This window comes from Prosopis cineraria, unplaced genomic scaffold, assembly GCF_029017545.1.
Source record: "Prosopis cineraria cultivar Desert tree isolate PC_DT_omini unplaced genomic scaffold, ASM2901754v1 PC10, whole genome shotgun sequence".
NCBI classification, from domain to species: domain Eukaryota; kingdom Viridiplantae; phylum Streptophyta; class Magnoliopsida; order Fabales; family Fabaceae; genus Prosopis; species Prosopis cineraria.
Genome location: NW_026555341.1, coordinates 9318328 through 9339443, shown reverse-complemented (window position 1 = coordinate 9339443; position 21116 = coordinate 9318328). Strand labels below are relative to the sequence as shown.

The 21116-nt window shown below is 37.1% G+C and overlaps 2 protein-coding genes and 1 pseudogene across 4 annotated transcripts; 2 read left to right on the top strand and 1 right to left on the bottom strand.

Moving 5' to 3' along the window:
• The first annotated feature begins 99 nt into the window (after positions 1-99).
• Positions 100-4942, top strand: LOC129321796 (putative disease resistance protein RGA3). Of its 3 annotated transcripts, XM_054967690.1 has the most exons (3): positions 100-856; positions 902-2010; positions 4570-4942. In XM_054967690.1, exons 1-3 carry the CDS (start codon positions 236-238, stop codon positions 4574-4576), a joined length of 1737 nt encoding a protein of 578 aa, XP_054823665.1. In that variant the 5' UTR covers positions 100-235; the 3' UTR covers positions 4577-4942. The 3 variants fall into 3 exon arrangements, 2 of the variants coding, with proteins under 2 accessions (XP_054823665.1, XP_054823664.1); XR_008596103.1 differs by lacking the exons at positions 100-856; positions 902-2010 and adding an exon at positions 2026-3884; XM_054967689.1 differs by lacking the exons at positions 100-856; positions 902-2010 and adding an exon at positions 2026-3744.
• Positions 4943-7163: 2221 nt separating this feature from the next.
• LOC129322101 (scopoletin glucosyltransferase-like) lies at positions 7164-8898 on the top strand. Its single transcript, XM_054968150.1, has one exon. The coding sequence runs from the start codon at positions 7296-7298 to the stop codon at positions 8811-8813; it is 1518 nt and encodes a 505-aa protein (XP_054824125.1). The 5' UTR covers positions 7164-7295; the 3' UTR covers positions 8814-8898.
• A 96-nt stretch (positions 8899-8994) lies between these two features.
• LOC129322066 (protein ENHANCED DISEASE RESISTANCE 2-like) lies at positions 8995-20859 on the bottom strand (annotated as a pseudogene).
• Between the last annotated feature and the right edge of the window lie 257 nt (positions 20860-21116).

The window sequence follows — 21116 nt, the reverse complement described above, 5'->3', positions numbered from 1 at the left end:
ATGGGTCCGAATAGTAAAGAGTCAAAAGTCAATTATATAGAATTCTATCATGAAAAAACGAATTAGAGAGGTGACAGTTGGTAGAAATTCAAACACAAACCCGTGAACCCTGTCCCTAACAAAGAAAAGAGATCATCTTCATGACTCTTTGAAGTCCAACTCAAGGCCAAGAGGATTATTATTAAAGCAAACATGGAAGAACCAAATTCAATCATTTCCTCCAACACATGAGCACATGGCTGAGTCTATTCTGGAAGTTGTGCTTGGGACTTTGAACAAGTTCATTCAAGATGAGCTTGGCTTGTTTCTGGGTGTCAATCAAGAGATGAACAGACTCAGTAGCACACTTTCAACAATCTGGGCTGTGCTTGAAGATGCCGAGGAAAAGCAACTTACTGACAAGGCTATAAGAAATTGGCTGCAAAAGCTAAAAGATGCAGCTTACATTCTGGATGACATATTGGATGAGTGTGCAACAGAAGGACTTCGATTTCAGTATAGAAGAAAAAACTGTAGATCAACAAACAAGGTAAGACATTCTTCCTTATCCTCATTTCATCCAATGATTGTACTTTTCCGCTACAAAATTGCTAGGAAAATGAAAAAGACAAGGGTGTTGTTAGATGCAATTGCTGATGAAAAGCGCAAGTTTCATTTGTGTGAGGCAGTTACCCAGAGGAAAACTGAAGTGATGGAATGGCGTCAAACTGGTTCCATTATTACTCAACCTCAGGTATATGGAAGAGAAGAAGATAAGAAAAGAATTGTGGATTTTTTGGTCGGTCAGGCTTCTGGTTTTGATGATGTATCAGTGTATCCTATAGTTGGTATTGGTGGACTAGGAAAGACAACTCTGGCACAACTTGTCTTCAACGATGAAGAAATAACAAAACATTTTCAGTTGAAGATTTGGGTATGTGTTTCACAGAATTTCGATGTTAAGAGAATGTTAAAAGCTATCATGGAATCAGCCACTGGTCATAGCTGTGAATCTTTGGATTTAGATCCCCTGCAGAGAAAACTTCAAGAGACGCTTCAAGGAAAAAAATACTTGATTGTTTTGGATGATGTGTGGAATGACGACCAAGAGAAATGGGATAGGTTGAAATATGTCTTGTCATGTGGATCAAGAGGTTCCTCCATTCTTGTCACTACTCGGATAGCAAAGGTAGCATCCATCGTGGGAACGCAACCTTCTCATCAGCTATATGGTTTATCCATTGATGAATGCTGGAAATTGTTCAGGCAACGTGCCTTTGGACCAGACAGGGAAGCGCATGCACAGCTTGCGGACATAGGAAAGGAGATAGTGAAAAAGTGTGGTGGTGTGCCTCTTGCTGCGAAAGCATTGGGAGGCCTTTTATGTTTCACCAGGGAAGAGAGTGAGTGGCTCTACGTCAAGGATAGCAAACTTTGGGGTCTACCACAAGATGAAAACTCCATCTTAGCTACCTTGAGATTAAGCTATTGGAACTTGCCATTCAAAGCAAGACCTTGCTTTGCCTATTGTGCCATTTTCCCCAAAGGTAAAGAAATTAATAAGCGTTTGCTGATTCAACTTTGGCTGGCTAATGGGTTCATAACACCCTGTGGAAAAATGGATGTAGAAGACGTGGGCAATGAGGTGTGGAAAGAATTGTATTGGAGATCATTTTTCCAAGATATTCAGACAGATGAATTTGGCATGACAACAAGTTTCAAGATGCATGATCTAGTTCATGATCTTGCCCAATCAATCATGAGAGAAGAATGTCACATTCTGGACAACATAAGCTCAAATGATTTGCATGGAAACACTCGCCATCTTTCTGCTCCAATCTATAGACTTAAAAGATCTCATTTTGGTTTGTCAGACATACCCAAATCCTTACGAAGCAGCCTACATGTATCAAATGCAGTTTCATCTGTCTCCCTACTGATGAAAACTACCTCTTTGAGAGCAATTCATGAGAGTGGCAGTGAGACGGTAACAGAATTGCCATCTTCAATAGGGAATTTGAAGCATCTAAGGTATTTGAACTTGAGTGGCACTCAGATAAAAAAACTCCCCAAGTCCATTTGCGGCTTATGGAATTTGCAAATTTTGATTTTGAGTGATTGTTGGAATCTAAAGAAGTTGCCAAAACAAATGAATTCACTTAAAGGTCTACGAGAGTTGATGTTGGATGGGTGTAGTTCATTGACTTGTATGCCCCCTGGCATTGGTCAGTTAACTTCTCTAAGGATCTTAACTCGCTACATCGTTGGCAGAGGCCAAGGCTTCCATATCAATGAACTGGTTTGCTTGAACCTCAAAAATAATCTAACTATAGAACACTTGGAGAGAGTAAAAAGAGCGATAGATGCCAAAGAAGCAAATTTGGCAAGCAAGCAGCTGAAGGAGTTATCATTGTCATGGGGTGCCAACCTTGAATCAAACATGCAAGAAAATATTGAGCAGATGCTTGAAGCCCTTGAACCTCATGCAAAACTCTCTAGTTTGCATGTAGAGGGATATAAAGGTGCCCATCTTGCACAATGGATGGGTAACCCTAGTTTTAAACACTTGTTTTCGATGACCCTTGTAAATTGCAATAACTGTTCAGAACTTCCACTATTGGGGAAACTTCCGTCTCTGAAGTACCTCAGATTATCTGGTATGTGTCGTGTGAAGCACATCCGCGATGAAACCAGTAACAGTGGAAAGGGTTTCTCATCACTTGAAAGTCTTGAGCTTTCTGATCTAGTAAACTTGGAATATCTGTGTAAAGACGACGTAGGAGAGATGTTTCCATGCCTTTCGAGCATGTTTATTTCTAGGTGTCCCAGGTTGGCCTTGCCCATTCTTCCATCTGTCAAAGACCTAGTTCTAATCGATTGCGAGGAAGTGTCTTTGAGCTCAATCTACAACCTCCACAATCTTAGATTTCTTCAAGTTTCCGCTTTCCAAGAACTGACCACTATCCCAAAATCGATGTTGAGAGGCCTCAGTGATTTAGAGCAGTTTCACATCACTTACTTCTCTAAGCTTGAATCATTTCCAGAGCAAATGTTAGAAGGTCTACGCCCTCTCAAAGCAATCAAGATTGATTCCTGCGAGAAACTGAAATCTTTGTGGGAAGGTTTTGAAGACCTTACTTCGCTAGAAACTTTAGAAATCAAAGGATGTCCGGAACTAGTAGCATTGCCAAATGGTATCATTCACCTTACATCCTTACAACGTTTGGTCATAACTTCCTATGGCATCATAAATGGAGACAGGAAAACTTTTATTCCTACTAAACTGGCAGTATTACCAGAGTCCTTAGGACATATTTCTTCACTGCAATATCTCAAGATAAGTGTATTCCCAAATTTGGCATCTTTACCTGAATTGGGAAACCTTACATCTCTTCAGACCTTAGAGGTTGGCCACTGCCCAAAGTTGCTATCTCTTCCCACAACTATTCGATGCCTTACCAAATTGCAGGAGTTCAAGTTAAAGAGCCTACAAAATCTTTCATCACTGCCTGACGAGTTGGCGGGCCTTACTTCTCTTGAAATGTTACTTGTCGAAGATTGTCCAAAGTTGACTTCCCTTCCCATGTGTATTCAAAGCCTCACCAATTTGAAGACTTTGGCCATTGGGGATTGCCCGATGTTGCAAAGAAGATCTAATAAAGAAACAGGCGAAGATTGGTACAAGATAGCACATATCCCTTGCGTTAAATTTTATCTCAAAGCTAGGCCCCAACACCATCACGAACAGAATGCTGGAAGAATTTTGTAAGATCCAATTCAATTTTGGAATCTCGTTTCGTCATAGAATATGTATTATTTCGTTATGTCATAATGGTTTTCTGATCTTTTTGGTGAACAAAAACCTGCCCACAGCCTCATCAAGACAAACATTGGATAATCAGTTTGTGAGTCTTTAACTTCATCGTCAAGCCATGCATTATTCAATATGCACATAATATGGCCAATATGGATCATAAACTAACACAAATGGGATTTGGTTTCTTTATGTTTGCATCTCATTTTCTTCTACAACAACCAGTAGTTACGGACAAGGGGAAAAAGTTAAAAACCTTATAGAAGGGGTTTATTAGTTGGAGTAATGAGTAATCTCAATTAATTAGGCATGTTTGTGAATTGGCGATTGCAAATGGTAATACAATACAAAGACCAGTTATTCCTTTTCTTCCATGACCCAATCAATCAAATGATCCGAGTTCTGATTGTTGCTATTATCTGCCTTGCTTTGGTTGTACTTGATTCCAATACTCAGCTAATGTCATATTGGTTATGTCATTAACAGAACTCCCCTTAATGACTTGGCTTAAATTGATGCTATTCAATCATATCATTCTTTTGCAATTTGATCTTTCTTCTAAGCTCAAAATTTTAGTTTATAAATGCCTTAATTGAGTTCTCATGGCTTGTTAGCACCTCATAATATGTTACTATTGAGTACTTTCTCAAATATTAATTGACCATATTGGGAGTCTTGTAGGAGCCAATTGGAGATATTATGGTCGGTTCTTTATGTCTTTTATAAAATCGTTTGATGCTTCTCAAAGGTGATGTAGTGATTTCCAAATGTTTCAGATCATAATGGTATTCTCCAACAACGGAAGAAATGAAGAACTTGATCCAGTCAAGATTGAAATTTCAGAAGAGCCAGAGATTTCCTCATAGCAGGATATGATGGTAAATATTTGAGGAAGATTACATTAACTGAACTGGGTATATGCGCGGTAGTGCACTATTTGTTGGCAAAATCTTTGGATTGTGTAACGACTGCATTTGGAGAACACAGTGTTCATCGCGTATGGTTACGTTTGGTAAGTGTTTTATGTCCAAGGAGTTTTTATGTAATATGACAACCAAGTTTGAGTGCTTATAATGTGATCCATTATATGCAACCACGTTAGTGTACTAAAAATTCATATATCAATTTCAATAGTGATCTTGACCTTAATTAGATACCTGATAATAGATTTGAGCATGGCATCAAGGGAAAGTAAAATCTTGATGATACATGACAAAGATGTATCGTAAGCTTGGTGATATATGACAAATACATGAAGTTGGATACTATTAAACGCACAAGATAAAAGAAACCACTGAGATTAACTTTTTTAATCTACTGCGTACTATACCTGATTAAAATGTCTAGTCAGAATTCTTAAAAATTATACCTTTTGCATATCTGAGCTTGAACTCAACACCTTTATTTAAAAAAGACCAACCTCACAGTTAGTTAATCCAAGCGCCCGGTGGTTGAAACACCACTTTTTAACTACCATACAATCTGATTTTAATTTACTCGATGTGTTTCACCGCATATCAAAAGTACAGGACTTGGAACTGGTCAAACCCGAGGTGTGAGCATACTTGTGCCATGTCTTAAATTCCCCTTCTTGGACTGGAGGTTGTAGATTTTGATTTGAAAGCTCTTACAAGAAGTGAAACACTTGAAAGCATTCATAATATAAACCCAATTGCGCAGATTTCAACCTAGTCCGTGTTTCTTAAATGTGACATTCCAATTATGGTATTAAAATAATACTATTCAAAGTTGTTAATCTTAAAACGTCTATGCTTAAAACAAATGTAAATTTTGGACCAAGCTCTCTAACTGCTGTCATGAAAGAACTAGAAGGGGCATGGCATTTGACAGCATTTCAAAAGAATGGTGATGGGAGTGTCTGTCTTGAACTGGGATATAGCATAATAGGGATTTTTTTTTTTTTTTGCCCCCTCTTTCGAAAGTTGTGGGTGTATTTGCAGATGACTTAAGGTTAGCATATTCGCATAGTTCGACTTCAGGTTGACAGAAAAAATAATAGATTTTAGTTGGAAATCCGATCAATTTCCTGTAGTTGTCTTGAGATTATACTAGGATACAGAATGTTATGAAGGGGAAAGATCTTTTCAGAAGCATCTGGCTTTATAATAAATGATAAAATGGACTCTCTTTTCTTTTTCGGAGGAAGGGTACATGTATTAAATTAAAAGAAGAATATATGGTATCTGTACGAGGTGATAGAAAATATTTTTTATATTTTGTTGCTTATCATATCATCGTAGGAAAGAAAGGGATTTTTCATGTTCAGTTTTTAGCCATATGAAAGAATTGCTGCTCGTAAACTGTAGCTAGAATTTTGCAATTTTCCATAAAGAATGCATAAATAAAAGGCCACGAAAAGAACAAAATAGATAGAGATGCAGATGGTACATCAGGTAAGCCTGATATAATCCAACAAATTTGCGAAATATAATACACCAGATTTGTGTACCATAGTGCTTCGTGAAACTCCAAGGAAAGCATAATACATACAGACTGTAAATCAAGTGGAACGTTGCTTACCCCTGTCATGTGTGAATTGTTCGAATACAACCAAGAACGATGCCCAGTGCCCAACATAGGGACCACGGAGAGCCTTTTGGTGGCATGGCCCCATCATCCACGTTCCGAGTTTCGCAGGTTATTTAGCGACAGGAGGCTCTTGTTGCACGAGTAATTAAAAGGCAAGAGAAACACGTAACGTATCTGGAGTGTCCATGATCGACCAATAAAAATGAACCGACCTCATTCCCTCTCGTAAATCCCATGAACAAAACCGTGCTCGTTTTCGTGATAAATGGTCACTATCATTTATTCTGCCTCTTCTCTTTCGTACCATTCACACGGAGTCAGCTTCTCTCTCCTTTGAGAAAAGCCTGGAAATCTGAAATCTTTAAATTTAATCTGAACGGTCTAAATTTAATAATTTTATTTTTATTTTTTATTTATATTTTTAAATTAAAAAATATATAAAAATTATAAAAAAGTTTTAATAAATATACTAATTAATTTGACAGTTCATATTTATTATAGATGTTTTAAATTTAATATTAAAAATTTAAATTTATTTTTTAAATATATTCTGAACAGAACAATAAATTTAGTAAAAAAATTTAATATTAATTTTAGATCATCTATATTAAATCTGAACTGTCAGATTGATAAATATATTTATTAAAAAAATTTATAATTTTATATATTTTTTATTTTAAAAATATAAATAAGAAATAAAAAAAATTAAATCTAACACTAAGCTGCCTCAAAGGAGAGGCAGAGGAGGGAGAGAAGCCGAGTCCCCATTCACACGAAGTCTAACCAAACTCATTTATGGTATCAAGAAAACAGAAACCACCAAGGTGCTGCAATCACAATCACATTTCCTTGCTCACCAAGGTTCCGTCCTTCCTCTTCTTCCTATAAAATCTGGAAGCCGGATAGAGATTTCAAAGTATACGTTAAGTTTATACTTGAAAGTCATAAGACCATGTCAGCTGAGATTTTCGTTGTGCCCTTCTTCGGGCAAGGTCATCTTTTTCCTTGCATGGAGCTATGCAAACACTTGGCTTCTAGAAATTTCATGGCTTCACTCGTCATTCCGTCCGACCTCACCTCCTCCATACCAGCCTCTTTCCGCGACTACCCTTTAGTTCAAATCCACGAAGTCTCATCGTCCCTCTTGCCTCCGTCCGAACCAGGATCACAATCACACCCACTTCACGCACACCGTACGCTCCACGCCCAGCTAGCTCTTGGGATTGAGAAGCTCCTCTCAGTGGGACCCCATAACCCCAATCCACCTCGACCCGTTTGTGCTATCCTTGACATCATGGTGAACTGGTTGTCGGATTCTTTTAAAAAACTTCAGGTGCCTACGGTAGCGTTCTTTACCTCCGGTGCTTGCTCCGCCGCATTAGAATATGCCATTTGGAAAGCCCACCCGGAAGATCTCAAACCTGACGAAATTCGTTTGCTTCCCGGATTACCAGATGATGTTGCGCTGGCCTCCTCTGATCTCAAACGACGGCCTCACGGCCCTCCACCACTAGACGGTGGCGGACCACCACCAGACGTCAGAGCAGGACCGCGGATGAAGGGACCACCTAAACCCGGTGAGCAACCACCGTGGCTAGAAGATGCAAGAAAAACGAACGCGATGATGATCAACACGTGTGATGATCTGGAGCGTCCATTCATTGAATACATTGCGAAACAAACTGGAAAGCCGGTTTGGGGTGTAGGTCCGCTTCTGCCCGAGCATTATTGGAAATCCGCAGGTTCACTCATTCACGACCGGCTGGTCCGAACGAACCGCAGGTCCAATGTGTCGGAGGACGAAGTGATCCAGTGGCTAGATTCAAAACCGCGGGGGTCAGTTCTGTATGTATCCTTTGGAAGTGAAGTGGGCCCAACAATGGAAGAATACCCACAATTAGCGGAAGCATTGGAGTCTTCAGACCGACCCTTCATATGGGTGATCCAACCCAATTCAGGAAAACCGGGCCCTCCACGTCCACGCTCATGGTCAAGTAAACAACCCGGTTCACAGGTGAAGAAAGAGGAAGAAGAAAAAGAAGGCTATTTTCCTCATGGGGTGGATAGCAGAGTCGGGAAAAGGGGTCTGATAATATGTGGATGGGCACCACAGTTGTTGATACTGAGTCACCCATCAACGGGTGGATTCTTAACACACTGTGGTTGGAACTCCACGGTGGAAGCCATTGGACGTGGGGTCCCATTTTTGGTGTGGCCCATTAGGGGTGACCAATACCATGATGCCAAGTTGGTGGTGGGCCACCTGAAGGTTGGGCACATGATCTCTGATGATCTTTCACAAATGGTAAAAAAGGATGGCATAGTGGAGGGAATAGAGAGGTTGATGACTGATAAAGAAATCAAGAGTAGGGCTGAGAGTCTCAGTGCTATGTTTCAGAACGGGTTTCCAAGGAGTTCAGAGGCTGCTTTAGATACTTTCTTTCATTATATCAATCAAAGGCCGAGTTAGTTAGTATCATTCCCTCCATCAATGTATACTATACTAGAGGAAATCTTGGTACCAGTTACATGAATAAATTCATTTCTTTATCCTAGATGATGATTTAATTAATGAACTTTAACCTGAATTCTCAACCTGTTCTGCCTAAATTAATTACAAAAAAAAAAAAAACAACTAAGAAGCTTACAACTTACATGAACTACGAAAGGGGGAAGAATTTCTCTTTCTATTCCATGGGAAAACCCAATTAGAGAACACTGGAACTACATCCCAGTTAAAAAAAATTGTTATGTGCACTTAACAAACTACAAAGAAATTATTTCCTATAAAGAGCAATAAAATTATGGTCATTCGTGATCACAATCTAGTTTGGGGACCATGGCAGACGAGAGCATCAAATGTGAAATACGAACAGCACCGATGAGCCGCTCTGGCAATTCATCTATAGTATTTGCCTGCCAATACGAACAAATATGTCACCATTTCACAGCACAGGTCACTAAAGGATATAAATGAACTGTCAAAAAACTAAGATGTGGAAATTGTCAAGCCCTCGGCTGGTATAGGTATACCATGGGCAATCTTCACTTCAACACTCATGATCCCACCCATCCTTCTAAGACAAATCCACCCTTTTTTTTGTTTGGGGGGGGGGGGATGTTATAACATTTAAACCCATTGAGTTGGATCTAAAACCCAAAGCCACAGATTCAGTCAGACCCAAAATTAAGCAAACTGCAACTAAGGATGCCAAAAGACAAGCTATCAATTCTTTTCCCAATCCCATTTCCCTCTTCAAACCAGGCCTCACATCAATACATGCATTTCTCCCCTATAGGCACCATATTGATGGGAAGCCTATCTAATTAGAACTCATAATCGATTTGGAGTTTTTCTTTATCTACAGTTTAATTTTATCATAATCTAGAGTCTTAGGGCTGATTGTTCCTTAAAAGTCTTAAACCATCCTAGATCATTCACCACATCTCTATTAAACTTTACACGGTATCAAAGAAAAGTGCAGGATTCAATATCTTGTAGTTTTCAGGGCTCGAGCTGTTACTGAACTATCAGAAGCCCCCCCTTTTTTTAAACAAAGTAAAATCATACATATTTATCATGGATTAGCAGTCAAACGATATATGGCGAATCCTACACTAGATCCACAAAAGTCTATTCAACTACAATTGGGTATTTGGCAAAAAGAAGAAAAGCATCAAAGTGAAGTCAAGGATAAATGTTACAAGAGACCAATTGAGGCCCAGTCGCACCTATTTAATCACCATTACTTGTTTAGATATGCAGAACTAGTATATAATTTCACCATCCCAAAAGAGTTTACCTGTACAAGAAATGCCATATCGACCACCAATGTTGTAATTACACCGACTACAAGCCCCAAAACTCCATTAGCAACAGTAGAAGATCCAATATCAACGTCAATCTACAAATAAAAAGCCATTGATTAACCAATGATTAAACAAGAAACGCTGTTCATTTTTAAGGAAACTTCCCACAATGTGAAAATATATGCGAGAGAGTGTGAGTGTGAGTGCGAAGAGATTTGAAAGACACTTTACTTCTAAATACTTGGAGCCACGAATATAATTGATATCAACTGCCTTTCCAAGTAAACAAGGTGTACTCCCGACACTTTGTCGCACAATCCATGAGCCCTACATTTTGTTAAAAGACAGAGGTTGACAGAATATGAGCATTAGTCCATAAAAGATTAAATGCAACAGGACAAAGGGGAATCAAAACCTAGTTATATAGTGTTAAGATATTCATATATGTAAATATCATGCAATTAGTAATTAGCGTAGTTGGGGGTTAGAAATTCAGAATTTATTATTGTTCCCTCTCTTATAGAGTGTATATATCCCTGTAAACAGAATGAATAGAGTGAATTATGATTATTCAGTAATCCTAAATCTACATATAGCAAAACTAATGAATTTCTTTTCATAATAAACTAATTCATTGCTAACTACTGGGAATGGCATTTATATACTCCATTGGTTACTTAGAATTCAGCTCTAGAGTCTACGCAAAATCAATTCTGTTACATAAATCAGGCATGCTAGATATAGCTCTCTAGAATCAATTTGAATGTTGCTATAATGAGATGGCTAAACTCCATAGGAAATCTGATGGACACTTGGTAGTATGAGATACCAAGTCTTACACTGAATAATATGAATGCTCAATAGAGTATTTAAGTGGGTTGGTTCTTCCCCTACCTCAAGAGCTAGCTTTTGGAGTAGAGCTACCTGTCCCACTAAGATACCCATTAGTTGGCATCAAACCCAGGTTGTTGTTTTTCCCACCTCAATAACTAGCTTTTGAAATAGGCTTCCTCATCTCACTTAGCTACCTACTAGAATCACTCAACCACCCGTCCACCACCCTAAAATACAGAAAAAGAACTCCATATAAAACAGTACAATTAATTGTCCCCGTAATATATTATACATAGATTGCTTTAATACTTTAATGACTTAAAAAAGCATTAAAAAAATTGTCTCCATGCTCACACATTATGGGGAAATGTTAAATCATCAATCATCACTCATTGTGTAATTTTTGTAGGAAGCCAAAGGCTTATGAATAGTGATAGGATTCAGGGATGGCGTTGGGTTGTATACTGTAGGGGCAGTTAACACCCAAAAAAAGAAAAGAAAAGAAAAGAAAACTCTGTATTTAGTTAATATTACATGATATGTTGGAGAAAATTACAAAGCCTGCCCCTCAAATTTTCATTTTGAACCCCCTTTCCATTAATTTTGGCTCTTCTCTAATAGGATTTGATGGATATTGAGCTGCATGCTTTAGTGGTGTTAGTTTTTTTAAAATGCCTTTTTTATAAATAATTGTAATCTGTCATGTAATGGGTCCCACGCTTGCAGATTATTTGGTTATTTTTTGCAGGTCCTGCAGTTTTAGGATACACCGTGCAATGCACAGGTCAATTGTCAACATACTTGTTTCTAAGAATAGCATAAAAAAAAACACTAATAGAAAAAATGCAGAAGACAAAAAGACATACTTTTAAAAAGTAAGGTCAAGGGAATCTGATGGGTCCCAACCAATTGCTACTACCAACATGTGCAACAGGAGAGATAAGCGAGCATCAAAAGGCCAAACAGGCAGGGTTGATCGTCCAACAAAGGAACCAAAAGTTTAATAAGTACAAAAGGATAGAAAAATGAAGGAGCAAAGGAAGGGAGTAATTAGGGGCAGGAAGGAGCAGTTAAAGGTTGTTGAGTAGTACATATGAAGATAAAAGTTGAGAAGCAACGGGACGTGAAATTTTTCAGTCAGGTCTTGGCAGAGAGCAAATCCCTCAAAAGTTGCCAAACCTGCTATGTTCTTGAGGATCTAGTTCTCTACTGTTGTGCTCGTGGTGTGTGTGTTTTTTGGTCAACATTCAAGTCATTTTGTTCATCTTATTTGCAGTGTTCTGAAGTGGTAATCTATTTCTTCACAATTTCTGTGTCATTTGTAGCATGTATAACTCAGTATTATGTAGCAAAGGTATGGTGGGCCTGTGCTTTATGGATACTTCAAGCCCAACAGGCTTTTGAGGAGTATGTTAAAAATTATAGTAAAAACTACTCATAGGTATTTACTTAATAGCTTAAAATTTTGACACACACACGATAATAACTCAAAGCACGGACACAATTTTAAAAGCACCAGGAGTTAGATCACCAACACCAGCATGACACAGCTGAAATATGTCCAATATGCCAATGATAAAAGTCAACAAGTACCTTTGGGACCGATGGGATGAGCTTGAATCTGCTATTTCGGAATTCATCATCACCATCAACAAAACGTTGCAAGAGGGATCCAGGAACTAACTCTTTGTCACAAAATAGAATACCATGCTATAGTGTGTTGACCCAGGCACCTGCAAATCAAACAGTATGCATTCAGACACTTTCAAAACTAAATGCTTTGTTTAAAGTTGACTCTCACCTGAAGATTGATGACTATAGAGAAAAGTCCTTTTTCTGATGCAACCTACATAAACACCAAAATAACAGAATCCTATAAAGTAATGAAAATCAATAACTAATTATTATAATGTAACACGTTTATAAAATGCAAATATACCTTCTCTTCTAGAAGAAATGAAAGAGTACAATATGTTGCTATTTTTATGCAGAAAAGTGTAAAATGATTGTTCTACAGATATTCTTTAACAAGAATCATAATACAGATTTCAAGAAATAGGTAGAGCTCAGGTACACAACATACAAATCAAAAAATTCTAATTTACTTTAATAAATAATGTTCATTATTGGCTTTCGTTTTTATCAGTCCAATTACAGAGATTCGAAATAAAAAAGTAGAACATGGACTGCTAACCTAAGAGGGCTGACATGGATTGTTCTACTTTCTAAAAGCTGGCATTATAACCTTGTCAAGCTTCTGTCTGAATCCAAAAAGGAAAAATGAGGACCTCACGTGTAATTTCTAAATCTCCAAAACTGTGTCCTAATTTGACCTCCTAAAGTTCTCAAATTATTTCCACGTATTTCCCAGATGACAGAAAAAGTTTCCCCAACTTGTTCTCTTCACTTAATCGTTAGAGCTTGCTCTGAGTTGAACACAAGAAATTTTAAAGCACTCACTTATAGGAGAACAATTTCTTGGTTTTACTTCAAAAAAATGTGTTTAAGTTTTCTGATTTCTGATTTGGGAAGCTGTAGTGAAGCAGAAGACTGAGGTTAATTAAGACTAAAATCACTTATTCATGATCTGTTACAACAAAGAAACTTCCTCCCAATTGAGTCCCATACGCAACCTTTATTTAAGAAAATAGATCTAGATTGTTTAGAGGCAACAAATATCACCCATAATTCAACTATTGTCTTTTATTTAACTATCATTAATTTCCGTATGCATAATTATGTAGCCTATTGTTTTGTATTTAGTAGCCTTTAGAGCCACAGAACCAAAGATAAGAATTAGCAACGTCAAATGCATGGCAAAACTTAAACAACATAGGAGGAGATTGCAATACTCTTGACATAAGTTACACATTGTGTGAAAAGAACAGTCGTCAGTCTCCTTTTCTTGCTTGAAAACAAGACGAGAAGGCACAATCTCTGAAGGAATGGATGAACAGAAGACGATGAAAAGGAGGGTTTTGGAAAAGATGGCAGCAGATTGAAGATATGGGTTTGTGAAGAACGGGTACTATGTGATACTTTTTGTAGCCAGATTTATGGGCATGCCAGCAATTTCTTCTAGCCATTTTGTCAAGCAAAACTTATTGAAACGGAAGTTCCGTCCATAAAACTCCAAACTAGAGAGGTGCCAAAGATGTTTCTTTAAAGCTCAGAAAGATTATTGTTATTTACCCATTATCAAACAGATGCAATAGATCATTCAACAGTTTAAACCTTCAATTCACCGGAAAAAAAAAATTGAAAATAAGAAGTGCTTTTCTCATACTCACTTGTGCAGCAAATCCCTGACGCCTAGCCACGTGGTCCATTCTTTTGTGTCCTTGAACCAATCAACAGCAACAAGATCCATGAGTGTTTCCCAGCAGGAATCTTTATGATTCACCATGAAGATAAAAGAAAATGTCAACCCAGTGATAATTTTGTTTCAGGAATAGAACATGATAAAAAATGATAGAATACCTTTGACTTGTCATGGAAAAAATGCTTGCTTCGTACTCTGAAATTGTTTCCATCAGAAATATTCCAGCAGTCACGAGCATTATCACGATCATCACGCCGGAGGTTACCCGAAACACCATGACAAGTCGATTTATGTTCTGGTCTTCTTCCAAGACTTTGGTTCAAGAAAATATTATGATTAGATTACCTTCCTCACATCACTAATGTTTATCATTACAATATGTCTAAAAACAAATGTATAGTAAAACACCACCTGTTTTCTTACATCATTCTCAAGCCCACTTGCATATACCTGGGGAAAAAAATCAAGCTTTGAATTTAATAAGCAAATGGCAAAATTAAACATATGGGACTACATATTCAACCTCTTGTTCAGATTCTGCTATTTGAAAATCTTCATCTTCATCAGAGTATTCATCCATCATGACAGAATTTCTATTTGCAGAATTGTCCAAGGAGGATGCATGATGAGCAGAAGAAGGAGCATTTCTTTCATCTGTTGGGCAAACCATTCACGCAAACCTGTCCAAAAACATTAGCATTCAATACAACCCAGTTATAGGCAGTACCCTCTTCCCTTTATCCACTAGTCTTGGCATCTGCACAACTCGTGATTTTACACAAGAAGGATTCCATTGAACTAGGATAAAGATCAGAAAAGCATCCGTATATAACCTTTTGAACTCTCAAGGGCATACCAGTAATAATCATATTTAAAAGGCAAAAAGTCTTCTTTCAAGAAGAAGCTTCAAACTGACAGAAGTAGTTGTGAAAAGTGTAAATAATGGGTATGACACCCTTTCGTCTCTTCAACATTGAAACATCTCACGCACTTATATGCAGTAAAAAATGCAAATTCAACACTGAGCCAACAATGGTATCATTATCCAAAACAGGGAGAGAGACAATGGTATCCATGTCATCCTGAGATCTGAATGAATTCCACTATGCTGAACTTTTAACCAGATTGGTCTTACTACTTTTAACCAGATTGGTCTTACTCTCAATATGGGCCCGAACACACCCTGGCTGTGGACCACAATTCTCATGCCTCCCGGGATCGAAACAAAACAACTGCAAAAAGAATTATCAATGTCACCTTCTCAAACAAGAAACAGATGGTGGATATTTTAGACTGAGCAGGTAACCATACCAATAACTTCCATCATCATTCATTTTCGCGCAATAGCGTACATAGCAAAGATCACGGGCCACACAAACCTACAATGGCATGAATTTGGAAAAATTGTGTGAGGTATAGAAAAGGTTCATATGGGTAGAGAAACCTACAAGGATAAGCATTAGAAATTAAGTGGGACTTCTAAAGGATTAAAATCTTCTATCTGTAGAAGTCATCGTCTTTCTGGGCGATTATATATGACATGTTTTATCAAGATTTGATACAAGCGGAAAGTAAGCTACCACAATGTATATGTTAGAGCACACTACAAATATGAAAGCCTCACATTCACCATACATGTTGATTTAAACCCTAAATGTCAACCATGAACACAAGCACTTAAGGTTGATACAGTAAAAAATTTTAACTTGTAAATGGAAAGCTGCTAATAATACCTAAATTCTAAACAATATTTTCATATATAAACATTCAGATTTTAATGGATATGGAGGTATAAATATAGGTTTAACTGTCCGGGAGTAGAACAATGTACCAAGAAACACACTGCCACAGTGAAATACATTGAGAGAAGCAGCAACAATAATAACAGCAATAACAAACTTTATCTCACTAAATGAGGTCAACTCCATTAATTGTACAAAGCTCTTGTAATTGAACTCTATCAACAACCCATCAAGTGAAAATAGCATTGAGAACAAAGAGAAATAAATTAATAAGATTTAAAACACTTCACATTGGAAACCAGTCGAGCTGAAGTCTATGATAAAGTATTGCAGTATGCCCATCCACCTCCTCAACTAAGCTGCCTTGTAGAAAGAAGTGCAATCCCACCTGCAGGCATTCAAACAATATGAGAATATCTCCTCCACAGTATAAAAATTTTCCAGAATTTTGCAGCTTCGCATGTCTGGCACGTAAAAAAAAAACCTTTTTGTTCTCATTGAAAACTCTTCATTAGAACAATAATGGCATGATTAGCATCTATAGTGCCCAAAAGCATTTTGCCAGTATTAGGTAATGAGAAGCCTTTTCAGGCCTGAGCAATTCTAAGTCATCCAAAACAGAGAGCTTAGGGACATAGATCACAGATATGAATGTAAGCAAACATGCTTTAATAAGTCAAAGGTGTCCAGTTAAAAAGTAAAAATGAACATGCAAGTAGATAATTAACCATGTATTATACATTATATAATTAAAGCCTAACTACATACAAATCAAATAATCAAATAACTCAATCATAACTGCCACCCAAATTAATCAATTGCTTTTGTATACCTGAATTTTTATAAGATATAGTAACAAAATTTAGGCTGTACGCGTGTATCTGAGTTATTTTTTCTTAAAAACAAAGTCAATTTCATTAGCAAGAAGGGGGTCAACATGCTTGCAAATATAAAAGGCTTAAGATGCTCTAAGTCTATAATCTGAATAGTATAATATTAAGTTCTAAAATGAACTGATACAAGAAACAGTATCAGAAAAACAACTTAGTGTCAATCCAGTCATTTTTCTCAAATCATTTTCAAAAAAACCTTCATGAAATCATAAACCAACAGCACCCAGCATAAATAGAATAGCATGTGGACACCTACTCAACCGCGTTCCATCCATGCTCATCACCAGCTCAAAAATTTCTTCGCATGTTGCTTCCACAACACCTACACAGCCTCATTGCCCTACTACAACTCCTTGGCTGCATAAAAAATAAATCGTCAATTCACAAAACATCCCTTGAACTGTAAAACACCACCCCATTGAGACAAAGCAAGACAGAAAAAATTCTTACAAGGAATCAACTTCAAGAAGCTCTTCAAAAATGCGAAGTCCTGCCAATTTCAAAAAGGAAACCAATTTATTAGTATCTACCATTACAACATAGCCATTCAATGAAACACACAAATTGTCAGTGGGTTAATTCAGTCCTGACACCCAGGCAATAATACTCTATTATAAAAATATGCATAGCCTACCATTTTGGCATTGTAAAAGACGCCAATGCTTTCTTGAGAATGCTTGGTGATTATTCTGATTTGACAAATCTGAGTCTACTTCTGTTGTCCAATCTAAAACTGATTCCGGGGGACCTGCAGCTCAAGAAACAAAAAGTTTAAAAAAGCCATTACCTAAGCAAAGTAAGTGTTAGTAAAAAGCCAGAGGAATATAAATTTAAACCATTTCCAATCGTGGTCCTCCTTAACAAGTTTGGATGAGGATCCTCTTCATCCTCTGGAGCACTGAAACTGAGGAGAGGAGAAAAAATAAATTGATCATTACAAACATGTAAGAATAAATGCATGATTTCATTGGCATCACACAGAATAACTTAAAAGGGGGTAATAATTCCCGGCACTGCAATCAAAAATTCATAAAGAAAACTAATCGTGTTTCAACTATATTTCAAAGCATTATACAGTTTGGTTCTCCAAAGAATGTACTCTGAAATGAAACAATACAATCTGAATGAAAGTGGACATAATTTAAATGATCACCACATAGGACAACAAACATTGTAATGTAAAAACTACCCCAAAAAAATGCAACAATTGCCATCTTTAATAGGAAAGCAGAGAAAGCAATGCCAGAAGTATTTACTGGCTTTCATGGTCAGAGGAAGAAGCTGTTCTCCCATTATCCATCCCAGATTTGTACTCAAAGAGAATATATTTGTTACCATTTGAAGGCTGCGCTCCCTGATGCTGCACAAATTCAGGGTTCAATAGCATCAATCAACACAACAGAAAAGCAAAACCTAGCAAGGTGAATTTACAGAACAACATATTAAGCCAACTTTTTATCAATTTATCACAAAAATTGTTTTTAAATTTTCAATCAAATATATGGAAATAAAGTCTAATCAGAATTAATAATACATACATGAATGATACAAATGGATATAAAATACCTGATCAATCACATACTCAATTTTTTCCTTCCACATTAGTGCCTCTTGTATGTTAAATGCTGCCATCTGCAATAAGAACCCAACTAATAATATGCACACAGCACTAATCACAATATATTCACATACACACCAACTTAACATTTTAAATACTACTGAGTTAGACCATCTTACCAACACAGATTAAATGATGAGAGTATATATATACATGTGCTGGTAAAATGCATGGGAAACAAATACACTCACTGTAATTCGATGGTGTCTCTCTTTCTTGTTGTAAACAGACAAAACATAAACCATCTGCAAATAAGAAAATAAATACAGGTGAAGGGATAGAAAGAAAAACATTGTGGTAAAAATGCAGCTCAAAGTCTCAAAATAGCTTCAATGGACTTAAGTTCGAAGAGGACTAAGAAAACACAGAATATGCCACTCTTAAAACAGCATGTGGTCAAATTGTTGTTCAACTTTACAAAAATGAAAGAAAAATATTAAATTCTAAAACATTACTTTCCTGATTTCCTCTCTTAAAACCACTTACTAAAAAATAAAAATTTAAAATTTAAAAAATAAAAAGGGGAAAAAAAGACACCAAGAAACATTTTTTACGTCATTTAGACTCATGACATAGGAGGTTATCTAAACAATGGTAATTGCACACGTCAACAGGTGAAATGCAATATCTGATTACAACAGATGGGTGCTGATATCAGTAAGCAGTAAAATTTTGCATAAAGCATATACAAGATTAATAATCAGATAAATTGCTGCACCTGGCTACAATAGAACTAAGCCACAGTATGCAAATAAAAAATGCAATAGAGAAGTAATTCCACTCATATACAGCTAAAATACTCAACTATAGTGATTATTTTTGATCGAAATAGAAATAATTACAATTCTGGAGAAAATCAACCATGTCAAAGAGACTTCTCATATCAGAACTTTATAATGTTGAAATCTTTTTTTTCTCTTTATTTTTGCCAAACTGCTTGACAATTGGTGTTTGATGGATTGTCCTTTCATGCCATATGCAACGCATATCAGTTGAGTACAGTGCCTCCCAATCCTATAATGCACTAGTTGCCATTTAGAATATTCCTTTTCCCAAATAGCATTAAACTCTACATATCACTAGAGCAGACAGGTTGCAAAGCCAACAATTACTTTCAAAATTACTCTGACATATAGCAAGTGTAGTTGAATGTCATTGATCATTTCAGGAGCAGTGGATTCCAGCGGTACCCATTGCTGCATAAAAAAAAATCAAAATAAAAGGCAATAATTAAAAACATTTAGGAACTCACATATCCATGATGGGTCTTCAAGCCTCTATCCTCCACTCTACAGTTGCCATCGATTAACATTGTTTTAATAGGAACCTAATAAAACAAAACAAAACTGTTCTAATTGATATTTTAGTTAACAGACTCTACAAAAACATCCCCTCCTCGCGTCCGAGAATAACAAATGAAAGAAAAGAAATTAAAAGCATAATTTGTAAAAGTCGAAATATAAGCTTACATTTACATCTACGCTCTTATTTAAAAGGAAAAAGGAAATGTAGTGCATCTTCTTGTACATTTTTCAAAGACCAAATAAAAAACTCCAAGAAGTTGTCATTCCCCCTTGCTGAGAATAACCAAAAGAAAAACAGAGCCCCAGGAGCTTTACCCTCAGTCGGAACTTGACCAAAAAGGGGCAAAAATAAAAAATCAATTTCTAGCCCAGCCCAACAAAAAAGTAGACAGAGTATCAGGAAAATGATCAAATTACCTGATTATCTTGTGGTTTTCTTTTGTAATAAGCCAGCAGCCGGGGCTCGAGAACGAAATATCTCATGTGGATGAACGAACGGCCGATTTTTCGCCGGCCATACCGAACCATCCAGCCTTCATACACAACCTTCGACGACATCGTGACGCTCAAAATGAAGTTAAAGACCAAACTCTCAGTCTTTCAGCCTCAAAAAAAAAAATGTACAAAGCAACAAACTCCAAAACAAATATCTAAAACACGAAACAATAAATTCCGAACGACTGATCCCAGCAAGGTATCTTGTGGAACTGAATGATTGCCATGCTTCCGCGAGATCACCGTCATCTAAGTGACCTGATCATCAGTCATGGAGGACAAAGAGTCGCAGGATGATCGAGCTGGCAATCTCAAGCATCATTTCGGAGAAAATTTTCAGAATTCTGCATTGCCAATAAATATAATTCAAGCTCCCAATTGAAGCTGGCTTGGCTTCTTTTCTGGAAGTAGAAGACCAGGCCGGGATCGGGACCGATTGGAAGAGAGAAACGACGACGTAAGCGAAGCGAAGACAACAAGAGTGATCGAACGACTAGCAATTTGTAGAAGAGAGTGGAGAGGGAATAGCCCAAGTGGGAGATCCCACGTCAGGTGAAAAGTTTGTGTCCTTCGAAAGAGGTGTACACGTGGAGGTAAGTGATTCGTGCGGTTGGTTGGAGGCATCAGCGTTCAGTTCAACTCCCCAACTATAGTCTTGTCGTAATTCATAAACGCTCCCCAAAATCATACTCTCTTCCGTTTAAGAAAAAAAAATTATTTTTCATTGAATCTTAAATTTAAATAAAATAATTATT

Excerpts from the sequence above, each read along its gene's own strand:
- LOC129321796 (XM_054967690.1), top strand. The coding sequence starts at position 236 with ATGGCTGAGTCTATTCTGGAAGTTGTGCTTGGGACTTTGAACAAGTTC. Across the intron at positions 857-901 it reads GACTAGGAAAGACAACTCTG|TTGAAGATTTGGGTATGTGT; the intron begins GCACAACTTGTC and ends AAACATTTTCAG.
- LOC129322101 (XM_054968150.1), top strand. The coding sequence starts at position 7,296 with ATGTCAGCTGAGATTTTCGTTGTGCCCTTCTTCGGGCAAGGTCATCTT.